The following is a 20,169-nucleotide window of genomic DNA, read 5'->3' on the forward strand; positions in this document are numbered from 1 at the left end:
TATACCTTAAAATACCATGAAACAATGCATCAAAAATACTGAAAGTTACAGCTTTATTGGTTATTTCTTAACTTCTTTACGATGTACTTTTAAACTTATTATTTTGCTTTAAATCTGAAACATGCTATCAATTGTCAATGAAATCACCGTGAATGTGGAGACGTTTGGTTTTGGAAATCGTCTCTGGTTCCATTTTTATTGTTTTTTGTTTTGTCTAACTGGGAGTGCACTGCAATAATTCTTGCAACGAAATCGTAAAAATCATAGATACTTTAAGCCTGAGAAACAGCCAACATTTCCCCACGCAGCACTGGTTTCCGAGAGAAATGTCGGGACGAGCGCAGAGATTCCGTGCAAATGACGTGTCACCACTTAGATCTGGATAGTGCTTCTGATTTGATAAAGAAAATTTTTAACCAATTAGGGTAGTAACACGTCATCAGTATGGAATTTCTTCGCTTATTACTCAGACGACATTTCGCAGGGAAACCAGTGGTGGGGTCTCGAGATGTAGGCTGTTTCTCAGGTCAGCATACTTTTCTCCTTAGCGTTGAGTTTTTTGAAGAAACATGAGAAGAATAGTCTTGGACTTATCGTCCTGTAGAATGTTTGGTGTTGAGGTAGTGAAACTAGTAAACCAAAATCTCCGGCTATTGTTTAGTCACAATAGCATTAACAGGATTACATTCTACGATTTGTAAGATCCAGGGTACCTTCTTAATAATTGCAGTCATGCGAGAAAATACCAGTGTTTGTCTTTGTAATCGCACGGGTGATCTGCATGTCTATTTATCCTCATACCTTATTCTCCAGACCTTTGGCCCAGGCTGTGGATATTTTTTGTAATCTGTCCTTTCTTGGCCCAATCGTTAATACTGTGGTCATATTCGTCTAGTGCCAGATTTTCGGGTCTCAGTCGAGCTTCTCTTAGTTTGACGGACCGCTGTCTTGGACGTACTGGTCGAGCCAGTTTCATAGATTTCAGGCCTCTCAATCCCTGTAGTTTCAGGCGCTTTTGTAAGTTTTTCAAGTAACGGCTTCTTGCTACTGTTCTTTGGGCGCTGCGGTATCGACTGTATTGCTTAGAAAAGCTGGCAAATAAAAATTTATCTAATGTTAATAAAGGATTGTTTCAATAGAGACGTCCGCGGGATAGTGTCCACCGTCCGGGTCTTCTGAAAGTGGGATCGAGGTGATCATTTCGCCTAGGCTGGAAATGAAGATAATTTTAGTTCTAACTTACGTTAACTCATTCTTTCTTATATTTTAATTTGAAAAGTTATCCGAAAGAAATTTAATGCAGTTACTTCGGGAGTTTTAGCTAACCCTAATTGGCTGTCCACTTTGTTTGGCTTGCGCTGTTTTTTACCTGGTTCATTTTTACTTGTCTTAACATTTTTTTAAGGGGAGCACTTGTTTACCGACGGCTTTCAGGTTGCTACACCCCTGATTTTTTTTTAACTTAAGCAACCACGACGGCGACGACAACGAGAACGGCAAAAAGGCGATAGGTTTGGATTAGCAAAACAAGAACTTTGCACGTGCATCACGCTGTTTTGTGCATTTCTTTACCGTCACTGCACGAATACAACGTGGAAGCGCCTAATTTCACGTTTTGAAGAGGACGTGAACAGAAGACGACTTTCTTTTTCTTTTGCTATACGTTGACACAGTCCTTTAGAATTCAACTCCAGAAAAATTTGCCAACATTTGACGAATTGAACGAGACGGATCAAGAGCTCTAAAGTTTGAGGCAGCGCGAATGCACTTTTTAAGTGACGTTTTCGTAGCCGTCGCCGTCGTCGTTGCTTGAAGCTCACTAGTATACCGTATTTTGCCGCCTATAAGCCATGGGATAATGCATCTTTGCACGGGGTTTCAGAAGGGGTGATAAGCGAAGGAGCATTTTTTTGTTTGCGAGTAGATGGGCTTATAACTTGTGGGCTTATGAGTGGGTGGAAGTTAGCGGTAATCAAAATATGGGAAAGTATTAGTTTTGACTTTTCTACTAGGGTTTATCAGTAAACCGTTCATCGTAAAATGTATCATACCTATTAACAAGGGATTTCCTAGATGCACAACAGGCAGTATCACAGCTCGGCGCGCAGTAAGCTGGGCACGAGGAGTGACACGGATTTTCCACGGGCTGCGAAGAACAGCATTGTGGGCTACATTGCGGATAACACAAGAAATGGCATGATCCCGGGCATGTGATACTGGGAGGGGCGGCGACTAGAGATCCGGCGTTTGTCTTTGAAGGCTCCAATAAGTCCGACATGTTCGAACAGCAATCATTATCACAATCCGGGAAACAGCTGTCGTCACATGTCCCAGGGCATGATGGGAGCACTGATGGTGACACTCGAGGATGGTATTTGTAAGATGGGGGTTGGAATGCACAGCATTGCGCACTACACCCCGCGGGGTAGCACTTATCTGGTTGGGAACAAGGCTGTGCGCATACTCCGGAGCCTCGTTCTTGCATTGGAAGATTAAGTCTAAGGTATCCAGCGGGTAGTGCAACTGAAAAAAAAATTAGCAAACACACAAGTAAAGGAGCTGCGTCAGGATTTTTTGGTGTAACTTTAATATCCCAGAACCACATTGGAATCAAAGAAAACCCTCAAAAAATGATTCGGTTTTATTCAAAATTACTGCAATACTTTAGAGTAGAATAGTAGATAACCCCTCTTTTACTAGGAGGAATCTCATTAACTCGTGAGGAAAATATTAACGACGATGACGTCATAGCGTCTTTGTGTTTATCTCATGAATAAAATGCGGAGGAATCTCATTAAGAGAAAGTTATATTCTATTTTTAAGCGGTTTTACCGGTTTGACGGGTTTAAGATGGATGACGAGATAGCCTTCTGTCTTTGTCTTATGAATTAAATGCGGAGGAAAGGAATTAATTGTATTCCTGTCGTTCTTAATGAGATTCCTACGCAGAAACGGGCTAATTCGATCCAATTTATACTACTCTTCAGCTATGAGCATATTTCTTTGGATCTTGATAACCAGGATGAAACGGTTTTCAACTTGAAAAATCTTATCCAAAGTTTTCAAGTTAAAGTTTTGTATTATCCAAAAATGGCAAAACAAAAAAAAAGAATTCGAAGAATGAGAAAAGACGATAGGCAACACTTACATAAAATTGCAACCCGGCTTAGACCAAAAAACGTGCGACCACACTTGTAAATATAAAATAACAAAAATAAACAACTAACGGATTGGCGGCATAGAATTTGACCGAAAGCACTAATGAGTTCACGTGTTCCTGGCAGAAAATTATAGAGTACTTTCTGATGTACGCTATAAATGTGCGATTTTGAATTTTGAGAAACACTTTTAATCTGTCGTAAAAGGAAACCATCTGATATAAGAAGGTAAACAAATCAGCAAGAAAAATGAAAGTATATAGTCATGGTTGCTTTTGCTTGTTACCATCTGTAAAAGCCACATGTTTAAGCCGCAGTACATTTCTCAGTTACGATATGTGTTTTCCATGTTGTGACTAAAAGACCTTCGTTTATTGTGAGCAGCATACTGATAGTACACACTGCAAAATTTGAGATCAGACAGTGCATCAAGTGGTCGCTTCAAGAGGTTAAAAACAATGGAAAACAATAAAAGCGGTCAGCCCTCAAGTAGTAGTCGCGGTCGCTTACAGGAGGTAGTTGTTTATAGAGGTTCTAACTGTAAGGCTTTAGCTGGGGAACGTTTTGTGTTGTAGGTGGCCGATTATGTGAGGTGGTCGCTTACGAGTGGTGGTTACATATGGAGGTGCGAGTTGTATAATAAAACCTTTATTTATATAGGTATGGCAACCTAGCTGTAATACCTCTATATTCGTAATACAGTGCCGCTTTATTCTTACCTGCAGATTCGTACTTAGATGCTACAGGCATATCTCCGATTTTTCCTGCGAGTAGTGCTCTTGTTAGAGGGTCGAGGTGGCCTGGAGCGTCCTTAGTGAAAAGTAAACCCAACGTGGCTATTACACCACTTCCGTTTCTGTGATTAAAGTATGAGAACGGAACGAGCTTAAATAACTTATAAAAAAATGGACAAGGGGAAATTATTAATGGCATACAAAAAGGAAAAAGAAAAAGGAAACACACAAGTGTACCCTAAGTTGCTAGTTAGCTATAATTTATTTTATGACTGGTTCTGCGAGCGGACAACCATGAAGTAAATCCTGAGTTCTTATTGCCTACCCAAGCGTGCGAGATGGGCCTATATAGACGTTTGGAATCTCCCGTGTTGGTCCTGCAAGAAAGAGCCTTTTTTTTGGCCATGTAATAAATCCTTTATTGACGTAGCTTTTTCGGTAATGGCTGGATACTGGCCTCTATTTTGCGTTTTTATTTGACCTCGACTTTATCTCCGGCCGTAAATTGCAAACGAAAAAGGATTGACGGCGCACTGGTTCGACAGTAGGGAGCAACAGCGACGGCGACGATTGGAGAAGCAAAACACGCTTTTTTGAAAATTTCCTTGCCGACGCTACACGACTACGACGTGTAAGTTCCTTATTTCACGTTTTGAAGAGGCCTCGAACACAAGACAGCGACTTTCTTTTTCTTTAATTTTCCTCAACTTCGATACAGTCTTTTAGAATTCAAACCCAGGAAACAAATTATCAACAGTTGATGAATTGAACGAGATGGAATAAGCACTATAAAGTTTAAAGCAGTGCGAATTCACGTTTTTAGTGATGTTGCATGTGTTGCAACGTCAGCGTTAACAAAGGTTGGCAAACGAGTACTCATCCACAACAGAAATTGTAATGGATAAAGATACACGTTTGCAGACTGCGTTCGGGAAACGTGGGATTACAATAATTGTTTACCTCGACTTTGCGATCAAGTAGACGAAAGGCCTAAACTCATAACAGATACTTGTTTAGGCACGTAAAACGAAAGAGCAACTGAAACGCGAGCTCAGGCTATCTTGGTTGTCCGAAAAAAACGAGGTTAACAGGTTTTTCTTCTAAGAAACCAAGCAGTACTTATCTTACCTCAGAGATATTACTTTGGCTTCTAGGAATTCGTCTTTGTCATCGAAAAGATTTAAGATCTAGCAACATGACGGAAATGCAAACAACAAGATCATATCACATCACAATCATCACTTCCATTCATCATAAAACAAACTCTGGTGCTGCTACAAAACCAGCAACTGGAAAAATTGGTTTGCTTTACTTACTGCGCTAGTTATGTTTCTTTTCACTTCTTCAAAAGCCAAACTTTCTGGCACCATCATTTCACTGGAGAAGTTCATCTTGGGGAAGCGAATTTCAACTCGAAAGTCTTTGCCTGTTACAAAAAGGTGTATGGTGTTGTGTCAAAAAAAGGAAATGTATTTTCCCTTTTTGCAGTTGTTTATATCCTACCCGCAATAATTCTACCTTTAACTTTTCTCTTGTTAACAGCTTGTTAGATGCGAGATGAAGAGATCTCCGACCAGCTAGAAAGTGTGCTTCTATTCAAAGCTAGACTTTCCTCCACTCACGCTTGTTAAAAAAGCACTTAATTTTCATTATTATTCATTCAAAATATTTCCCCAATTCTGATTGGCTTAAAGCACACGCATAATTCACCATAACCAGTTACTGAAGACCAAATTTGGATGAATTTTGACTTTAACGAGGAAATGACGTCAAAAATGCAGCGTTCTTATAGGTTAAGGCACCGTGGGAACAAGGCTGAGTTGTTTGGTTGGTTGTGAAAATCAAAATGGCGGACACTTCACTCGTTTCAAGAGTAAAATCTATAGCTGGAACTAGGCGTAATTATAGCAAAAAAACATAGCAAAAACAGCAAGAAGACAACTCCGAGGGCGACATCTGCTATTCGGAGAATATTTGTGGAGCTGAACAAACCTAAACGTAAACTATCGAAGATAAACTTAACATCGATGCAGGTAAGCTTGTTTTAGCTATGTTTTTAAACTAGGAATTATTTTGAATGAATAATAAAACAATTATTGAATTCGGCTTTCGTATCATATGAAGAATTATGGAGATCTCGGAGGGTGTTATCCGCCTCGGCCGATAACACCCTCCGTGATCTCCATAATTCTTCATAAGATACTCAGCCTCATTCATTAATTGTTAATTAATTGCAGGCGATTAGAGGAGCTCGCAATCCTGATCTTTAAGTATACTACAACGCATGCGCTGCATATATGCAGCAAACATATCATTCCTTTGGACTGTCACTAAAAGTGAATGGAACGCATTGGAAGCCATCTGGTTAGGCGCGTTTGGACCTCCTACCTCGTGAAACTTACACAAAGCATAGTGTTGGGCAAGATCATTTTGACCTTCTAGTGATCTCGTTCGCAATCCCTAACAGTTGATTATTACCATCTAAACCTTCCTCTAACAGAGTTTGATCGAGGTTAGACCTAACAAAACTCAGCCTTGCATCAGAGGCTTTAAGTTATGTGAATACCTTGCTTAGGAGTCATAAGCTCCAATTCTGGTGGCAGCTTTAAGGGTACTGGCATTGCCTTCTTTGGAGGTGGTTTAGGTACCAGTGGTTCTACATATGTGAGGTCTGTCTTAGGTGGTTCATGAAGCTTTTTCGGCCGCTCATAATTTTGTGGTAATTGTGTTACTTTTTCGAGTGCTTCATCCTTCCCCTTCGTCTCTTCTTTTCTCTGTTGCACTTCTGCCCCCACATTTTTTGTTTCATTCGGCCTCGGTTTCACATCAGCAGACTCAGATTCAGGATAAAATGGTCGGGTTTGCTTGTGATCGGAAACTTCGTTTACTGGAGCTACATTTGTGGAACCTTCGCTCTGCTCCGAAGAACCTAACTGTGCATTTGTTTTGTCTCCTTTGTCAGCTGGTTTTCCACTTAAAGCGTTTTGAGGAGAACTCTGATCTTCCTTCAGAGGACTTTGTCCGTCTCCAGCCTCATCACGTGACGACTGCGTGTTTGGTTCTTGTGTCGCAGGATGGTTCTTTTCAGAGTCCTGACTGTTTTCCACAGCTTTACCTTGCATATCATACTGCTGTGGGGCAGAACGGTCAGGTTCTGTTGCATTTTCCGGCCCCTGTGCATTCGAATCAACATTAATCTCCTTGAAATAAATAACATTCGGCTTCGGGGATGAAGATCCGTCTTGAGCTTAAGAGAAGATTTAAAAAGCATAAATCAGTATCAATGACGGTTTTCCTATCAATCTTGGCCAGAGATATTGAACAAAAAGAATTGTATTAAGAGTTTTAGGGAGTTTCTTTCTACAATTAATTCTTCAGATTTTAACATTTTGTCGGGAAAATGGCAGCATTTCAGCATGTTATTTTTATTATAATTATGGAATAACAAATAAGAGTATAAATAAAGCCTTTCCTCAAAGATTAGAAAATTTAACCAATAATTTAGATATGCAAATCCACTCAAAATTTGTTATGTTTTAAAATCTTAACCCTATTCAGACTGGGGGGGGGGCTTTTCGAACCCCCCGCTCCGGCAAAATCGTTATAACTCCTACACCGAAAGAGCTATGACGTTCAAATTTTCTGACTTTCCCTAAAATTTATCTAGGAACATTTTGGTATAATTACCATGTCCATGTGATTAATCATGTTGCCATGGCAACCAGTTTCTGACACATAGGTTTTGGAAAATTTAAAAAATGGTGGTTTTTTTGTTTTAAGATCGCGTTTTTACACTTATAGTGCTTTTTGTTGTTAAAATGGTCTTTGCTTGGGACTAGTTTTTGAATTACATCAAAATGTTCCAACATCGAATATTTGGGGGGGAGGGGTGGGGTAAAATTTGTCCCTTTTTGCTTTGACAAATATGCTGCTCTATTTTCCAAATAACACTTCCAAAGTCATTTGTTTGGGTAATAAACATTAGTTTGATACTTCTTTTATACATTTTGAGCTTTTTCCCCTTTGAAAGTTGCTTTAAATTATAATTTTAACAAAAAAACGGAAATCCAAGATGGCGGATCCAAGATGGCGGACGACCATTTCAAATTTTACTTCCTATTGCTTTTTCTCGCTGTACAAGTGTTTCCTTGTTACTAGTTCATAAGAAAGGATAACAAAGAGATGACTTTACCAATATTATTGATATTTTACGTATCTAAGTAGAAAAATAATAAGAAACATTGAAAAATCGGAATATGACGTCACTGTGACGTCATCATTGGGCGTGGCAAGTCAAAACTGGGTGTGGGGCTTCTTTGTACGGAGATGATCATTGTGTGTAAATTTCATGACCCTAGCATTATTGGTTCCAGAGATACAGAGGGGGGGTCCGAGGAGCCCCCCCCCCCCCCCCAGTCACAGATTGACCAAAAAAGCCCAGTCTGAATAGGGTTAAATACCCGTAACTATGTTATACAACTAACTTTAAAGGAATAACTATGGAGAAAGCTTAGCTCTTCAACCCTTTTTCTCCAGTTTTCGCCATTTTAGAAAGCAGAAGGGAACTGGGGCCGAAATACGTCCTGCAATTGTTTCTGGGATCGTTACTAGGTACGTGTCCGTCAGCTATTGGCCAATTTTCCCCCTGCCCCTAGCAACAGTCCCAGAAGTCTTTGCGAAAGTTAAATCAAGCCAGGTTCCTTCTCGTTTCTGAAGTGGCGATTCGGTGAAAAATGTAATGAGTGTTTTTGTGAACTGCAGGATTTTTCCCAGTTTTCCTATCTTACCTGGATTTATATCATTGTTGCTATCTTCTTGTCTGTATTCGTCTGAAAATTGTTCTTCCACAGCGGGTACATTATCGCTAAATTCACCATTAATATTTCCAGGTGGGCTGTATCGAGCTACCAAAAAGAAGTTCCCGGATTTGCTCTGTGCTGTGCCAATTCCTAGCTCTTTGGAATTTCGCCAAACTAGCTGACTGAAATGATCTGTTGAGAGATTAATTCGTCGCTGTTTTTCAAGAGGTCTAATCCTGTATGTAGAGTACGCAATTGCCAGTTTTTGCGAGTAAATAGACACTCCTTTGGCTGCTATCGACAATTTTTTAAAATTTCTGCTGCTGATCAGTCTGAGTTTGTTAGATTGTTGGGCCAAAGTTGGTTAGTGTTAAGTAATGCTGAATGATATGAAGCGTTCAAATCAGGTGACTTTAACATGTTAGAGTAGAGTTTTAGATTAGGATTGTAACAGAAAGAAGGTAAGTTTTCAAGCCATCAGTCAGGCACTTATTAGCAAATCAGTTAAGATCATTAGGATTAGATCATTAGATCATCATTAGGATCAGGCACTGATAAATCACGATCGGGACAGTGGTTTTCATATCGTTTGCACTTGATTTCCGAGCACTAGAGACTAGATAACGGCACAAAATGATGTTTTTTTTACACCCGGTGCCAGGTACAGGATCTGTAAATGAATTGCTTCAGCTTTTATCCGTTAGATCCGAGCGTAGCTGGGAGTTACGGGGTTGCTTAAAGCCTAGAAGATTGTTGTCAAAGTGCCTCTGCTCTAACAGAAAACACCGACACAAAAGGAAAAGGTATCCACCCAAGTGCCCGAGGAGATGCTCCCAATCTTTTACTCACGAATTGCCGAGTTCTGGCGTGTGTAACTTCTAAAAGGATGGCACTTATGGCAAACTTAGCCAGAGATGCGTCTGCCGCCGAGGCCTTCAAACCCCTGACACTGTTTAACCCTTGAAGTGCTAAGAGTGACCACCATCAATTTTCTCCTAACAATATCCATACATACTTCAAAGAAACGTTTATGAGAATAAATAAAATGATCACCAAAGGGAAATGCTTTGATCTTTGAACAAATTCTCTCAACTTATTCTTAAGGAACTGTATTGAGATCAGTTTGGAGAATTTGTATGTTGATATTCGGGCTTAAAGGGTTAAGACAAAAATCGTTTATTTTTCTACCCAGTTTAAGACAAGAGACCTTATTCTATGACCCTTAGTCATTTCGTTTGGCGTACTTAATTGATTATCATTATTTTTCAAACTAACGTCATTGAATTTTTATTCTTTTAGAAAAAAGAAATTGTTGGCACCACTCATGTAGACCGCTCATCGCCGACCTTCACACCCTGTGAAAGGCTTCAGGTCCAAAAACACATCCTAAGTGTTAAAGACTCTAAATAGTCTAACTGTATACTCTGGTCAGCGGCACATACCCTATCAAGTCCAAATAAGGGAATGCTCCCCCGCTCCCCCGGGAGGAATTTCATATTACAGTGGAACGTCGATATAACGAGGGACCTAGGGACTGGCAAAATATGTTCGATATAAGGAGGTTTCTTTACATCGAGGTTCTCTTCCATATATTTTACTGTTACAGGGACTAAGAACATCGTTCGTTATACCTAGGACTTCGATTGTTATTTTCGGATTCGTTATATCGAGGTTCCACAGTAGTATCCAGTAAGTATCGTTCCATTCACTGAGGTCTGAACGTAGTCCTCGATTGCAAGTTATTAGGTTTGAAAGAATAGATGACACTATTTAAAATTGTCACTGACAATCATTATTATTCATTCAAAATATTTCTCCGTTTCTGATTGGCTAAAATCCAACGCATAATTTAGCATAACCAACTACTGTCGACCAAATTTGGAAGAATTTTGCGATATCTGAAAAATGACGTCAATTGTGCAGCATAATTGCCAGAAAGCTGAACAGTTAGCTAAGAAGACCAAGGGACGAGGTTGAGTTGTTTTGGTAGTGAGTACAAAATGGCGGAGCATTTCACTCGTTTCGCGAGGACGAAATATGCGAACTGTTGGCTAAAGACATAACAAGATCAGCAAGAAGACAACTCGACGGAAGACATCTGCTATTTGGAGAATATTTGCAGTACTGAACAACCCTGTATCTTGAAACTTGCCGATAAACATGCACTATCGAATATGAACTTATTAAACATCGATAGAGGTAAGCATGTTCTAGCTTGTTTTTAAAATAGGAATTATTTTGAAAGAATAATATAACAATTATTGAATTCGGCTTTTTCAGAGGGAATTATAAGGCCTCGGCGGATAACACTCTTCTCGATCTCCATAAATCTTGACATGATACTCAGCCTCATCCAATAATTGTTAATTATTATTCATTCAAAATATTTCCCCGATTCTGATTGGCTAAAAGCACACGCATAATTCACCATAACCAGTTGCTGATGATCAAATTTGTAAGAATTTTGTGTTTTGCGAGGAAATGACGTCAAAAATGCAGCGTTTTTGCATGTTAATGCACCGTTAACAGTGAGGACCTGGGGACAAGGTTGAGTTGTTTTGGTTGTAGAAAACATTTCACTCGTTTCTAGGGCAAGAACTAGGCGAAATAATAACTAAAAACAAAACAAAAAAAACTGGCAAGAATAGCAAGAAGACAACTCGAAGGGCGACATCTGCTATTTGGAGAATATTTGCGGAGCTGATACCCTCCTCGATCCCCATAATTCTTCATGAGAAACTCAGCCTCATTCATTAATTGTTAGATATTTACCCTTTAAGCCCTGAGAGTGATCAGCATCAAATGACTCCTTAGAATATCAATACTTTGCAAAACACATTGGTGACATAAATTAAGGAAATGGTCACACACAATGAATCTAAATGATACTTCAACAAATTCTCCCACTACTTCTTTAGGAAACGTACAGGTACCACGAATTGGAATCTGAATTTTGATCTTAGGGTTCAAGGGATTGTACACACTTACTAGTACTGTCATCCAGGTGTGGGGACCGGAAGTCATAATTCTTCACTTCTTGATACCAATTCTTTACAGCCCTGTCACAGGCCTGTTCGGGGTCTCCTCCGTACATGTAAAACAAGTTTTCTCCTTCTGTTGCTGTGGAGTCATGTTGAAGCTGGTCTATTCCAGCAAGATGATTGGCCCATTTCTGTGCACCGACAGCAATTTCCGATGACCAGTTAAGGGCTGGAACGCCATAGTGTGCGCGAACCGCATTATGGGAATCCAAGCAGTTCTGTATGAAGGAACTGTACGAAGAAACTGAAAAGAAGAAATAGAATAATATTTCTACAGTACAACACCCAACAAGGGACAAAAACTCTATACGTAACGACCAGTTCGGTGAGAGTACAAAAATAATGTGAAATGCTTTTGCACTGTCCCTTTAAACAATACTAGTTTAGAGAAGAATGCCATAAACATTTAAGTTCCTGTCTCCTCTCCGAGATTAGACGCCAATCTAGAAAAAGACATTTAATACGATCAAGAATACACATGTCATATGAAACTACCTGGCATGTGTCTACTGGTCTGGGAGCGTCATTAGAATACGATCGCGTAATGTCGTTCTCTCAAACTCTTGTCCTTCTCTATCGACGGCCGCATTCTACGCTTTCCAATGTTTCTCTGTTTTTCAAAGATGGTGACTAAACACACCTGAGAAACTGAGCGCTGGTTCATTCTACACATCTGGCGTTAAACTGGATCAGAATTAACCTATAATTGCTATAATAGTGGTTCGGCTGTTTTGAAGGTACCCCGTATTGGATGTTTCGTGATGTCAAAGTTAAAGCTTTTCTTCAGCCGTTCTTGAGCCATGTGGCGAAAGATTTGAAACATACTTTTAACGAACGAAAAAAGAGCCTTAGAGGTCAAATCCCGTAGATTGAGGGATTCTACTCACGACCATTTAAAGGAGTTACTCTATGAATGTAACAACAGGATTGATGTCTTAAATTTTACAGCCCCTCGTTTCATCAGGTGGAGACGGTAATAAATCGTTAGTTACATAAACATAAAGGGCAGGACATTGAACATTTACCATGTTACACTGTGTTAAGCTTTTATCCCGTTAACTTATTCACTGTGATTGTGTTTATCCTCCCTGTTACCAAATATTATTGTGTTCATATGAATACACAAATCAACTCAGTGTTGCGGGTACACTAACTTAAACAGGTTACAAGATATTTTTTGGCGGGGTTTAGTTCCCTTTTACACAAAAATCAATCTGAACCAAAAACGTCAATTTACAACAACTCCTACCTTCGCTGACACTGCAGAGTAAAGCACTAATTAGTATTTGTATCTTCATCTTTGATCGATGAAAGAAAGCGCCATTAATAAAGCAAAAAGGGAACAAGCAATTTATTATTGATAACTTGAACAATAGTCCTGTGTCAATACCTGCTTAGTTTAATTTTGGCCGCTAGGGTGATCCATTGTTAAATGATTTTTAATAAAGATAAGTATCTTCAAGTTCTTATTCGCGTACGAGCTTGAACTTGGTGTGTTGGATTAAACGAAACACATTGGCCTCTTATAAGGTATCATGATCAAAACGAACAGGTTGTTTTGAAATCCTTGGCATTTTGGGTCAGTTTAATCCGAAGTAAGCTACCTACCATTTCTCTTTGCCGCAGCTTAAAAGGTAAATATGGATCACCAATTTTTAATTGCCTTTTAGAACCTGTAGGATGTTCTTTGGATGCAGATAACAGGCCAAGAAGTTTTTCTCGTAGAAAACGGGGGTATTTTCCACCCAGTATTCGTTTTTAAGTTTCTATTCAGACCACTTGCAAGGCTGACCACGCCCTTGGGTGCTAGAGTCTTGCGACTTCACGTTCGGAAGCGTAGTCTGCACGCCCATTTGTTGTTTTCACCTGTGTCAGTATTCAAGGGTTAAGCCAACTTCAAAACATCTGTAGTTATTCATAAGCAACCAAGCAAAGAGCTTTGCCCACAAAATTCGGAGTGGAAAACTATCATTTTTTTAAATAGAGTCATTAGTAGGTTTTAACAGGTTTCATTTACTAGTATAAATAACATCTCTTCGCAGATCAATAATATCTTTCCGCAATAGGCTGCGTGGCTGGCGCAGGTTAGTTTTAAACTGCAAAGGCCTGTTAACATATTGCCATTCGAGAGGGCCCTGTCCCATAATCCCAACGTTCTCTTGGCGTCTCCTCACAAATAGACTATTTAACAAAGGCAATTAAACAATGATGATAGTGATGATGATGATGATGATGCTGATGATGATGATGACGATGATTATAAACTGGTCTTTCCAAATTTGACGTCTTTCTTGGGAGCAAAGAAGACGCTTACTTCATGAGCGTTTCAAAGAAAGTTCAGTAGTTACGTTCACCGTGTTGAACGAGGACACCGAAAATCAAAACTTAAACCTATATCACCTCGAACCGTCGATTCAGAGAACGGATCCCTGAAAATCTGGGCTTAAGCCTTGCTTTTTCGTTGTTTCGTTAGTGCTCTACTTTGTTGGTCTCCACTCAGCGGTACTTTAATGGCACCGGCGAAATATCACTGGGGGTAACCCCGCGATGGACTACTCCATCCCATCCAGGGAAAGTAGCAAGAATAACCCTAGGACTCCTTGGTTCTGAACCGGGGTTAAGCTCTGGTCGTGTGGGTCAGCACCTTGTGTTCGCCATTACTTTTCCATTCCGTTGCAAAAAGCTAGTCTGTAGTGCGCTGAATTACATTTTGCCTCAGACAACGTTTTTTAAGGCATCGTAACACCCTACGGTAAATAAACCTTTCAGGTAATTCTGGACAAGTCTATAATTTTTTTCTAGTTTTGCGTTATATCTTGACGCTGTATAGGATTTATAAGATTAATTTGATGCCCGGACCACGCAGTCATGGTCAGTTTTTTCTCCAACAAACTTCTTATGTATTATTAGTTTATATTTTTTTATAATATCAGCTCAGGACAAGAGGCCATCACATTGTTGTTTTGCAAGCTAAACAATGATGATTAAGATTAAGAAAAGTAAACAAAAGCAGTCATGTGTGAGGTATCCCTCTCACGATCCTGGCTGTCAAAATAAAATTTTGGGGGTGAGGTGTCGTTTATATCTGAGGTAACTACTATCCTTGAATAAGTAAATTGATATATTTTAACGTCTTTATCCTTAAAAAGAATAAAGATTTGATTTCGTCTTAAAGATAAATTTGGAATTAATAAATAATGCATAACACCAGCGAGAAATTCGTCTCTCTGAAGAATGGATCAACTGATGTAATCCCGTCTTTGCAACCGAAAGTTTCTATAAGCTTTACCCCCTCTTGTTCTTTCGAGTAACGCAGATATTTTTCTTTCCAACCCTTCATGGACATGAGGTGGTCAATGAGTTTCCTTGGAATCTTGATGTCATACTGTTTGCATGGTAAGAAATTTTTTGGATCCATAAATATTTTTATTGTGTTCCGTACTTTTGTAAACAAAAGCATTTTTTCTTCAAAGCAATTAGTTGTAGACCTGTAAGTTTTGCGAATTTAGTGAGCCGGTGGAAATTTAATTAAAACCTTCTTTCCTTAATCAGCATCTGTTATTTAACAAAATACTTAACAATCAGATTGCTCTTTTACGCTTCAACGATTGTTATTTAGAAAACTTGTTGTCAATTACGGGTGGGTTATGTTCTGCTTCATAGGTGGTAGGTCGTGCAATGAAACAAGTTGCCTTATTTGTTATTAAGTCTATACTTTAGGAGATAAGATCATTGGGAATCTACGATATAGATTTGGAAACGCTTGAATCCTCCAATCTTTAAGGTCGTATTTATCTGGCCAAGAGGAGAGTTTACGCGTCATTTCGGTAACAGCGTAATTTCTATGCGAAGCATGAAACTTCATCGTACTAAAGCTATCAGTGTGCGTTTGAGAATCTCGTTTTTAAATTTGAATCTCGAAATCTCGCTGCATTCTTCTATAGCTAATTGACGGTGCACTGAGTCAGAGACGCATTCCTTTTGTGGAAAGGTGTCTGAATCGAGCAAGACATAGTATTACTTAATCGCTCCATGTAAGGGAATCAAAGACAATACGTCTTGGATTCTGGTTTCCGAGCCGTAGATTCCGGATTCCAGCGACTGGATTTTACCCTTTGTTAGTGGAACTTGGATTCTCGATTGCAAACGTTAGTGAGATTCCGGATTTCTTAAGCTGAATTCCGGGATTCAAAGATCAGGATTCTGGATTCGGATTCCGATGCCGAATCTGGGCATTGTCAATTAAATGAGTTTTCTTCGTCTTGGCCTCTAATTTTTTGGAGTTTCAACTTTAATTCTTATTACTTCACCACTATGGCTTCTTTCACAAGAGTGCCTGTAAGGAATCTCTGTAATTCAAAGATTTCACATCATTTTCCAGGGATCCATGGAGCTCCGAGCCTAGGGTCATTCGAAAGTGCTGAGCCTCCAAGTGCCTTAAAAGTGGTAAGGACAGTATCACAAGGGATCCATTGTCATTCATTAAAGAGGCCAACAGTCTGTGCTGTAGTCATTACTTAGTACCTTTACCCTTGCATAAAATGCTCCTCTGGAGTTATTAAACAAATTTCATCAGGGAGCACTAGCCATAATATTATTTTTGGAGGTTTTTGCAGGAATAGCATTAACGCTTAAAAAGTCGGCGTAACTTTTTCAATATTCAATCCATGTTTATCCTTGCCACCCATAGCAAAAGACCAAAGGAAAAAGTTTCAATATCTAAATATAGTCTAGAATAACAAAACTGTACCATCAGTTTTGAGATGCAATTAATGAGAGGCCGCGTTTTAGCTTTTTAAAATGATAATAGCATATGGTGTGGCTTAGCTCCTTCAATGCCTTATTACATGCATAGAGGGAGGGTGAAATAGCTTACCAGGAAGTGCTGCCCTAAGATAGTCAAATTTCTTATTTATTTTTTTCAAAAAGCAATGGACCTTTTGTATGCTATACAGTGTTTTTCCTCTTACATTTCCTGGTTTGGCCAGGCACATTGTGGCTAGCGGAAATGAAGACCGCATATTAAAAAATTGACCTGTTTTGTACCGTGGGGAACTGGGTATAAGACAGAACATTGGTTCTCACAACAAGACCCATATACTACGAAAGCACACACTGAGATGTGCAAATTCACAAAGTTTGGTGTCTGTCGAGGTACGACTATTCGAACCCACCAAAATTTGATAAAGACAAGTGTCTGGAGATCCATATATTCAACTATTTGAATGGTCGTATCTCGACTAAATTTTACTTGACAAAAGTCCCAAACTATTTTTAAACTATTTTTAAATTGTTGACATATAAAATACTAAAACAATTATCTTCGCCTGGTCGGTTCAAAACAGTTAACAATTATTGGACAAGGTCGAGCAAGTTCAATAATTGTTTATCCGTTGGTCACTGAGTTTGTTTTTTAACGAATATCTTCGGCAAGCGGAAAGCGCGCTGCTTTACAGGAGTAATGACAGAGATCAAATAATTTCCTTCTGATTTCAATAACTTGTTCTTTCGACTTAATACAGTTAACCGTTCCATAACAAAATGTATCCGTCAATTAAGTTTACAGTCTTCTTACAATCTTTATCAAATCACTATTCCGAGAGCTTGGATGCACGAGAAAGGGTGGTGTGATTTTGCCGCGCTCTCCTGGTTGAAGTAAGTAGGTTCGCTAAAGCACCCTTCCTTTATGTAAACGGGCCCTTGGGCTATATGGAGTTAAAGTACGGCTTAAACTCCTAGGAATCTATTAACCAATTGTTTACTTTTATCTTTTGCCCTTAGCATAGCAATATAGTTTGTGAAGGACAGAAAGCTTACATAAAATGCGAAAGCATTTTCGACCAAATCGAAATAATGGGAACGATGTATGGTCGTAAAGATAAATCAACCTGCGTCCACCCGAGCATTCCTTCGGAAAAACAATGTCAGGAACAGGAAACCCAAGTTATTGCTCATGTGAGAGGCCTGTGTGATGGGGAACGCAAATGTGAGGTGGCTGCAAACAACCAGTTCTTAGCGAAGGCTGGAACCACCATTTGCCCTGAAGTGTACAAGTATCTGGACATAAAATACAAGTAAGGTTATAACTGACCACTTTGTCTCTTTTTACCCTGGCCCCAGTTGTTTAAAAGGTGGATAGCGCTATTCACAGGATAAATCACTACTCAGTGGATAACACACTTGGTTTCCCTATCTCTTTATTCACTGCACTGGATAGGGATTTATCCAGTGGATAGCACTCTCTATCTTTTTGACAACTGGAGCCAGGGCCTAGTTGTTCCAACTATAAACAGGATAACGCTGTCCACTGGATAAATCTCTGTCTAGTGGACAACGCAATCTGGGGTGGATCCAGGTGTTTAGTAGAGGGGTTCGATGAAAGGGGACCGTCGAAGACGTCTCCCCTGTAGGGGTCCGGTGTCATCCTCCCCCGGAAAATTTTGAAATTTCAAGTCCTCCGAAACGCCATTTGCGCCATTATGAGGCAAAGTCAACGTGTTTTAATATCTCATTTTTTAAAGTGAAAATGCCATTCTTTTACATCAATAAACTGAACCCAGTTATAGTGGATCAATTGAGGTTTCTGTGTGACTGACCACCTACCCATCCCCTAACGTCTACATTGACACTTACTTCTCACTTAGGGCAAAATTGTGACTTAAGGGAGGGATAGGTGGTCCGTTGTAGCAAAGACATTTTCTAGTCGCCTGGCACTTCATTTTATCGCCGGTTTCAAGTTAATTTCTATCCTATTCCCATACGCAGGATTTCTTTGCTGGCGTCAAAATGTGGGAAGTATTAAACTGACTTAATTAAGAATTATACAAATTTTACAGGTGCGTGCCTCGAACTTCCTATTCGAACGTAGACGGTGGTTCGGAAAATGGCCAAACAGTGAGTGAAGTCATCACCACAAGCGGGGCGGGTCTGTCTTCCTCATCAGTCACATCATCCACCTCAACCTCTACCTACTCTTCGGTCCCTGAAATCACAGTACAAGAGCACGTTAGCACCGAGCCAGTCACTACTGCTACATCACAAGGATCTGTTACACCAATTGATACCCATAAGGACGTCACAGAGGAATTCACTCAATCTGAAGGTACCTCTGACGTCATATCAGAGACGTTTCCAAGCAACGCAGGGACTTCTTCACCGGAGGAGGTTAACGAGACGTATAAAAAGTCAGAAACACCCCCAAGACCGGACGAAGTCGACGATGGATTGGAAGAAGGAGAAGAGGAGAAAAGCGGCTCAGGGGAACTAGACGGATTTGATGAAGAGCCTGATGATGCTTTGTACAGAAGATGAGGCCATATATAAGAGGCGGTGGAGCCTTGATTCATTATTTCGTATTTCCACAAACAATAACCTGAACTTTTAACTACAACAGTACGCGAAACCTGTCTCTTAGTTCCCTGGACTAAGATCGAGTCGGAAGACTAATTGGAACCTCATTCTGTCGGAGTGGTTATATGCTGCCTCCTTAAAGAATGAATTCATTTAATTCTCTTTATTCTCAACTGGCTTGTAATATAACGGTCTACAATTATCATTCTAGCAGAGGTGAAGCAAAATCTTGGGATATAGCTTGCGATATTCACTCCTTAACATTTCCCTTTTATGCGCCAGTTACATGGAGGGGAGAGGGGGCTAAGCGTCCTTTAAGGCTAAATGTTCGTTATTGTGTTTCAGTAGTTTTGTTCACATGAAAAGCCAGTAGGGTATCCTATCTGCTTTCTTAGATAAACCTCCTCGAGGGTCAACTTTTGCCTTGTAAATGGTCGGGTTAGGGTTACTCTCTTAGGAGGCACAAGCTTAGATCAGTTTACAATTAGATTTGAACAAAAACTATAATTTAGCGTGCGCTTGATGCAAATCTATCCTCGTGTAAAAGGGGCCTATCGCTATCTTTGACCCTCTCTAAGGGGGTGACCCTTCCAGGAGGGTTACAACCCCCGACCGAATAAAGATGTCCTTGAAGGTTATACGAGAATCATCATGAAATTAGCTGTTTTAAAAACAGAAGCTTAGAGATGACTTCATATATCAGACTAGAGTTCAGGAAGCTAGGCATTCATAAGAAACATTCTTTTTCATTAAGGTTTAATTTGGCTTCAGTGAAAGCTCTCCAAACAGACACTCTCGTAAGCGGACAGCTCTACTTACGACCATATTCACAAAAGCCCGTTTCTCTCAACTCCCAAACACAAACTCTGTATTTTTACATTCCCGTGAGCGGCCAGCTCCAGTTACAGACACCATTTTTCGAGTCCCGAGGGGGTCCGCTTACGAGAGCTTGCACTGTATCTTAATTAGGGCCAACACAAACCAGACTAGAATTTGGCCTCCAGGGCTCTTTTGGATCTTTGGGATTGAAACAAAGCGATCAAATTGAACCTTTAGCAAGGGAGCACCATAAAGATGAGAAGTGGGA

General features: G+C 39.8%; 2 protein-coding genes across 2 annotated transcripts; one reads left to right on the forward strand and one right to left on the reverse strand.

The window, feature by feature from the left end:
* Positions 1–36: 36 nt before the first annotated feature.
* On the reverse strand, positions 37–13,070 carry LOC140932752 (uncharacterized). The gene is made up of 9 exons (XM_073382263.1): positions 12,982–13,070; positions 11,680–11,976; positions 8,680–8,883; positions 6,459–7,139; positions 5,209–5,318; positions 5,021–5,079; positions 3,878–4,014; positions 2,052–2,523; positions 37–1,091 (listed from the first exon to the last, which is right to left on the reverse strand). The coding sequence occupies exons 1-9, from the start codon at positions 13,028–13,030 to the stop codon at positions 803–805; spliced, it is 2,298 nt and encodes a 765-aa protein (XP_073238364.1). The 5' UTR covers positions 13,031–13,070; the 3' UTR covers positions 37–802.
* On the forward strand, positions 12,425–19,210 carry LOC140932753 (uncharacterized). Its single transcript, XM_073382264.1, has 5 exons — positions 12,425–12,469; positions 15,082–15,128; positions 16,114–16,178; positions 17,514–17,806; positions 18,569–19,210. Exons 2-5 carry the CDS (start codon positions 15,089–15,091, stop codon positions 19,041–19,043), a joined length of 873 nt encoding a protein of 290 aa, XP_073238365.1. The 5' UTR covers positions 12,425–12,469; positions 15,082–15,088; the 3' UTR covers positions 19,044–19,210.
* Positions 19,211–20,169: the final 959 nt, after the last annotated feature.

Source organism: Porites lutea, chromosome 4, assembly GCF_958299795.1.
Source record: "Porites lutea chromosome 4, jaPorLute2.1, whole genome shotgun sequence".
NCBI classification, from domain to species: Eukaryota; Metazoa; Cnidaria; class Anthozoa; order Scleractinia; family Poritidae; genus Porites; species Porites lutea.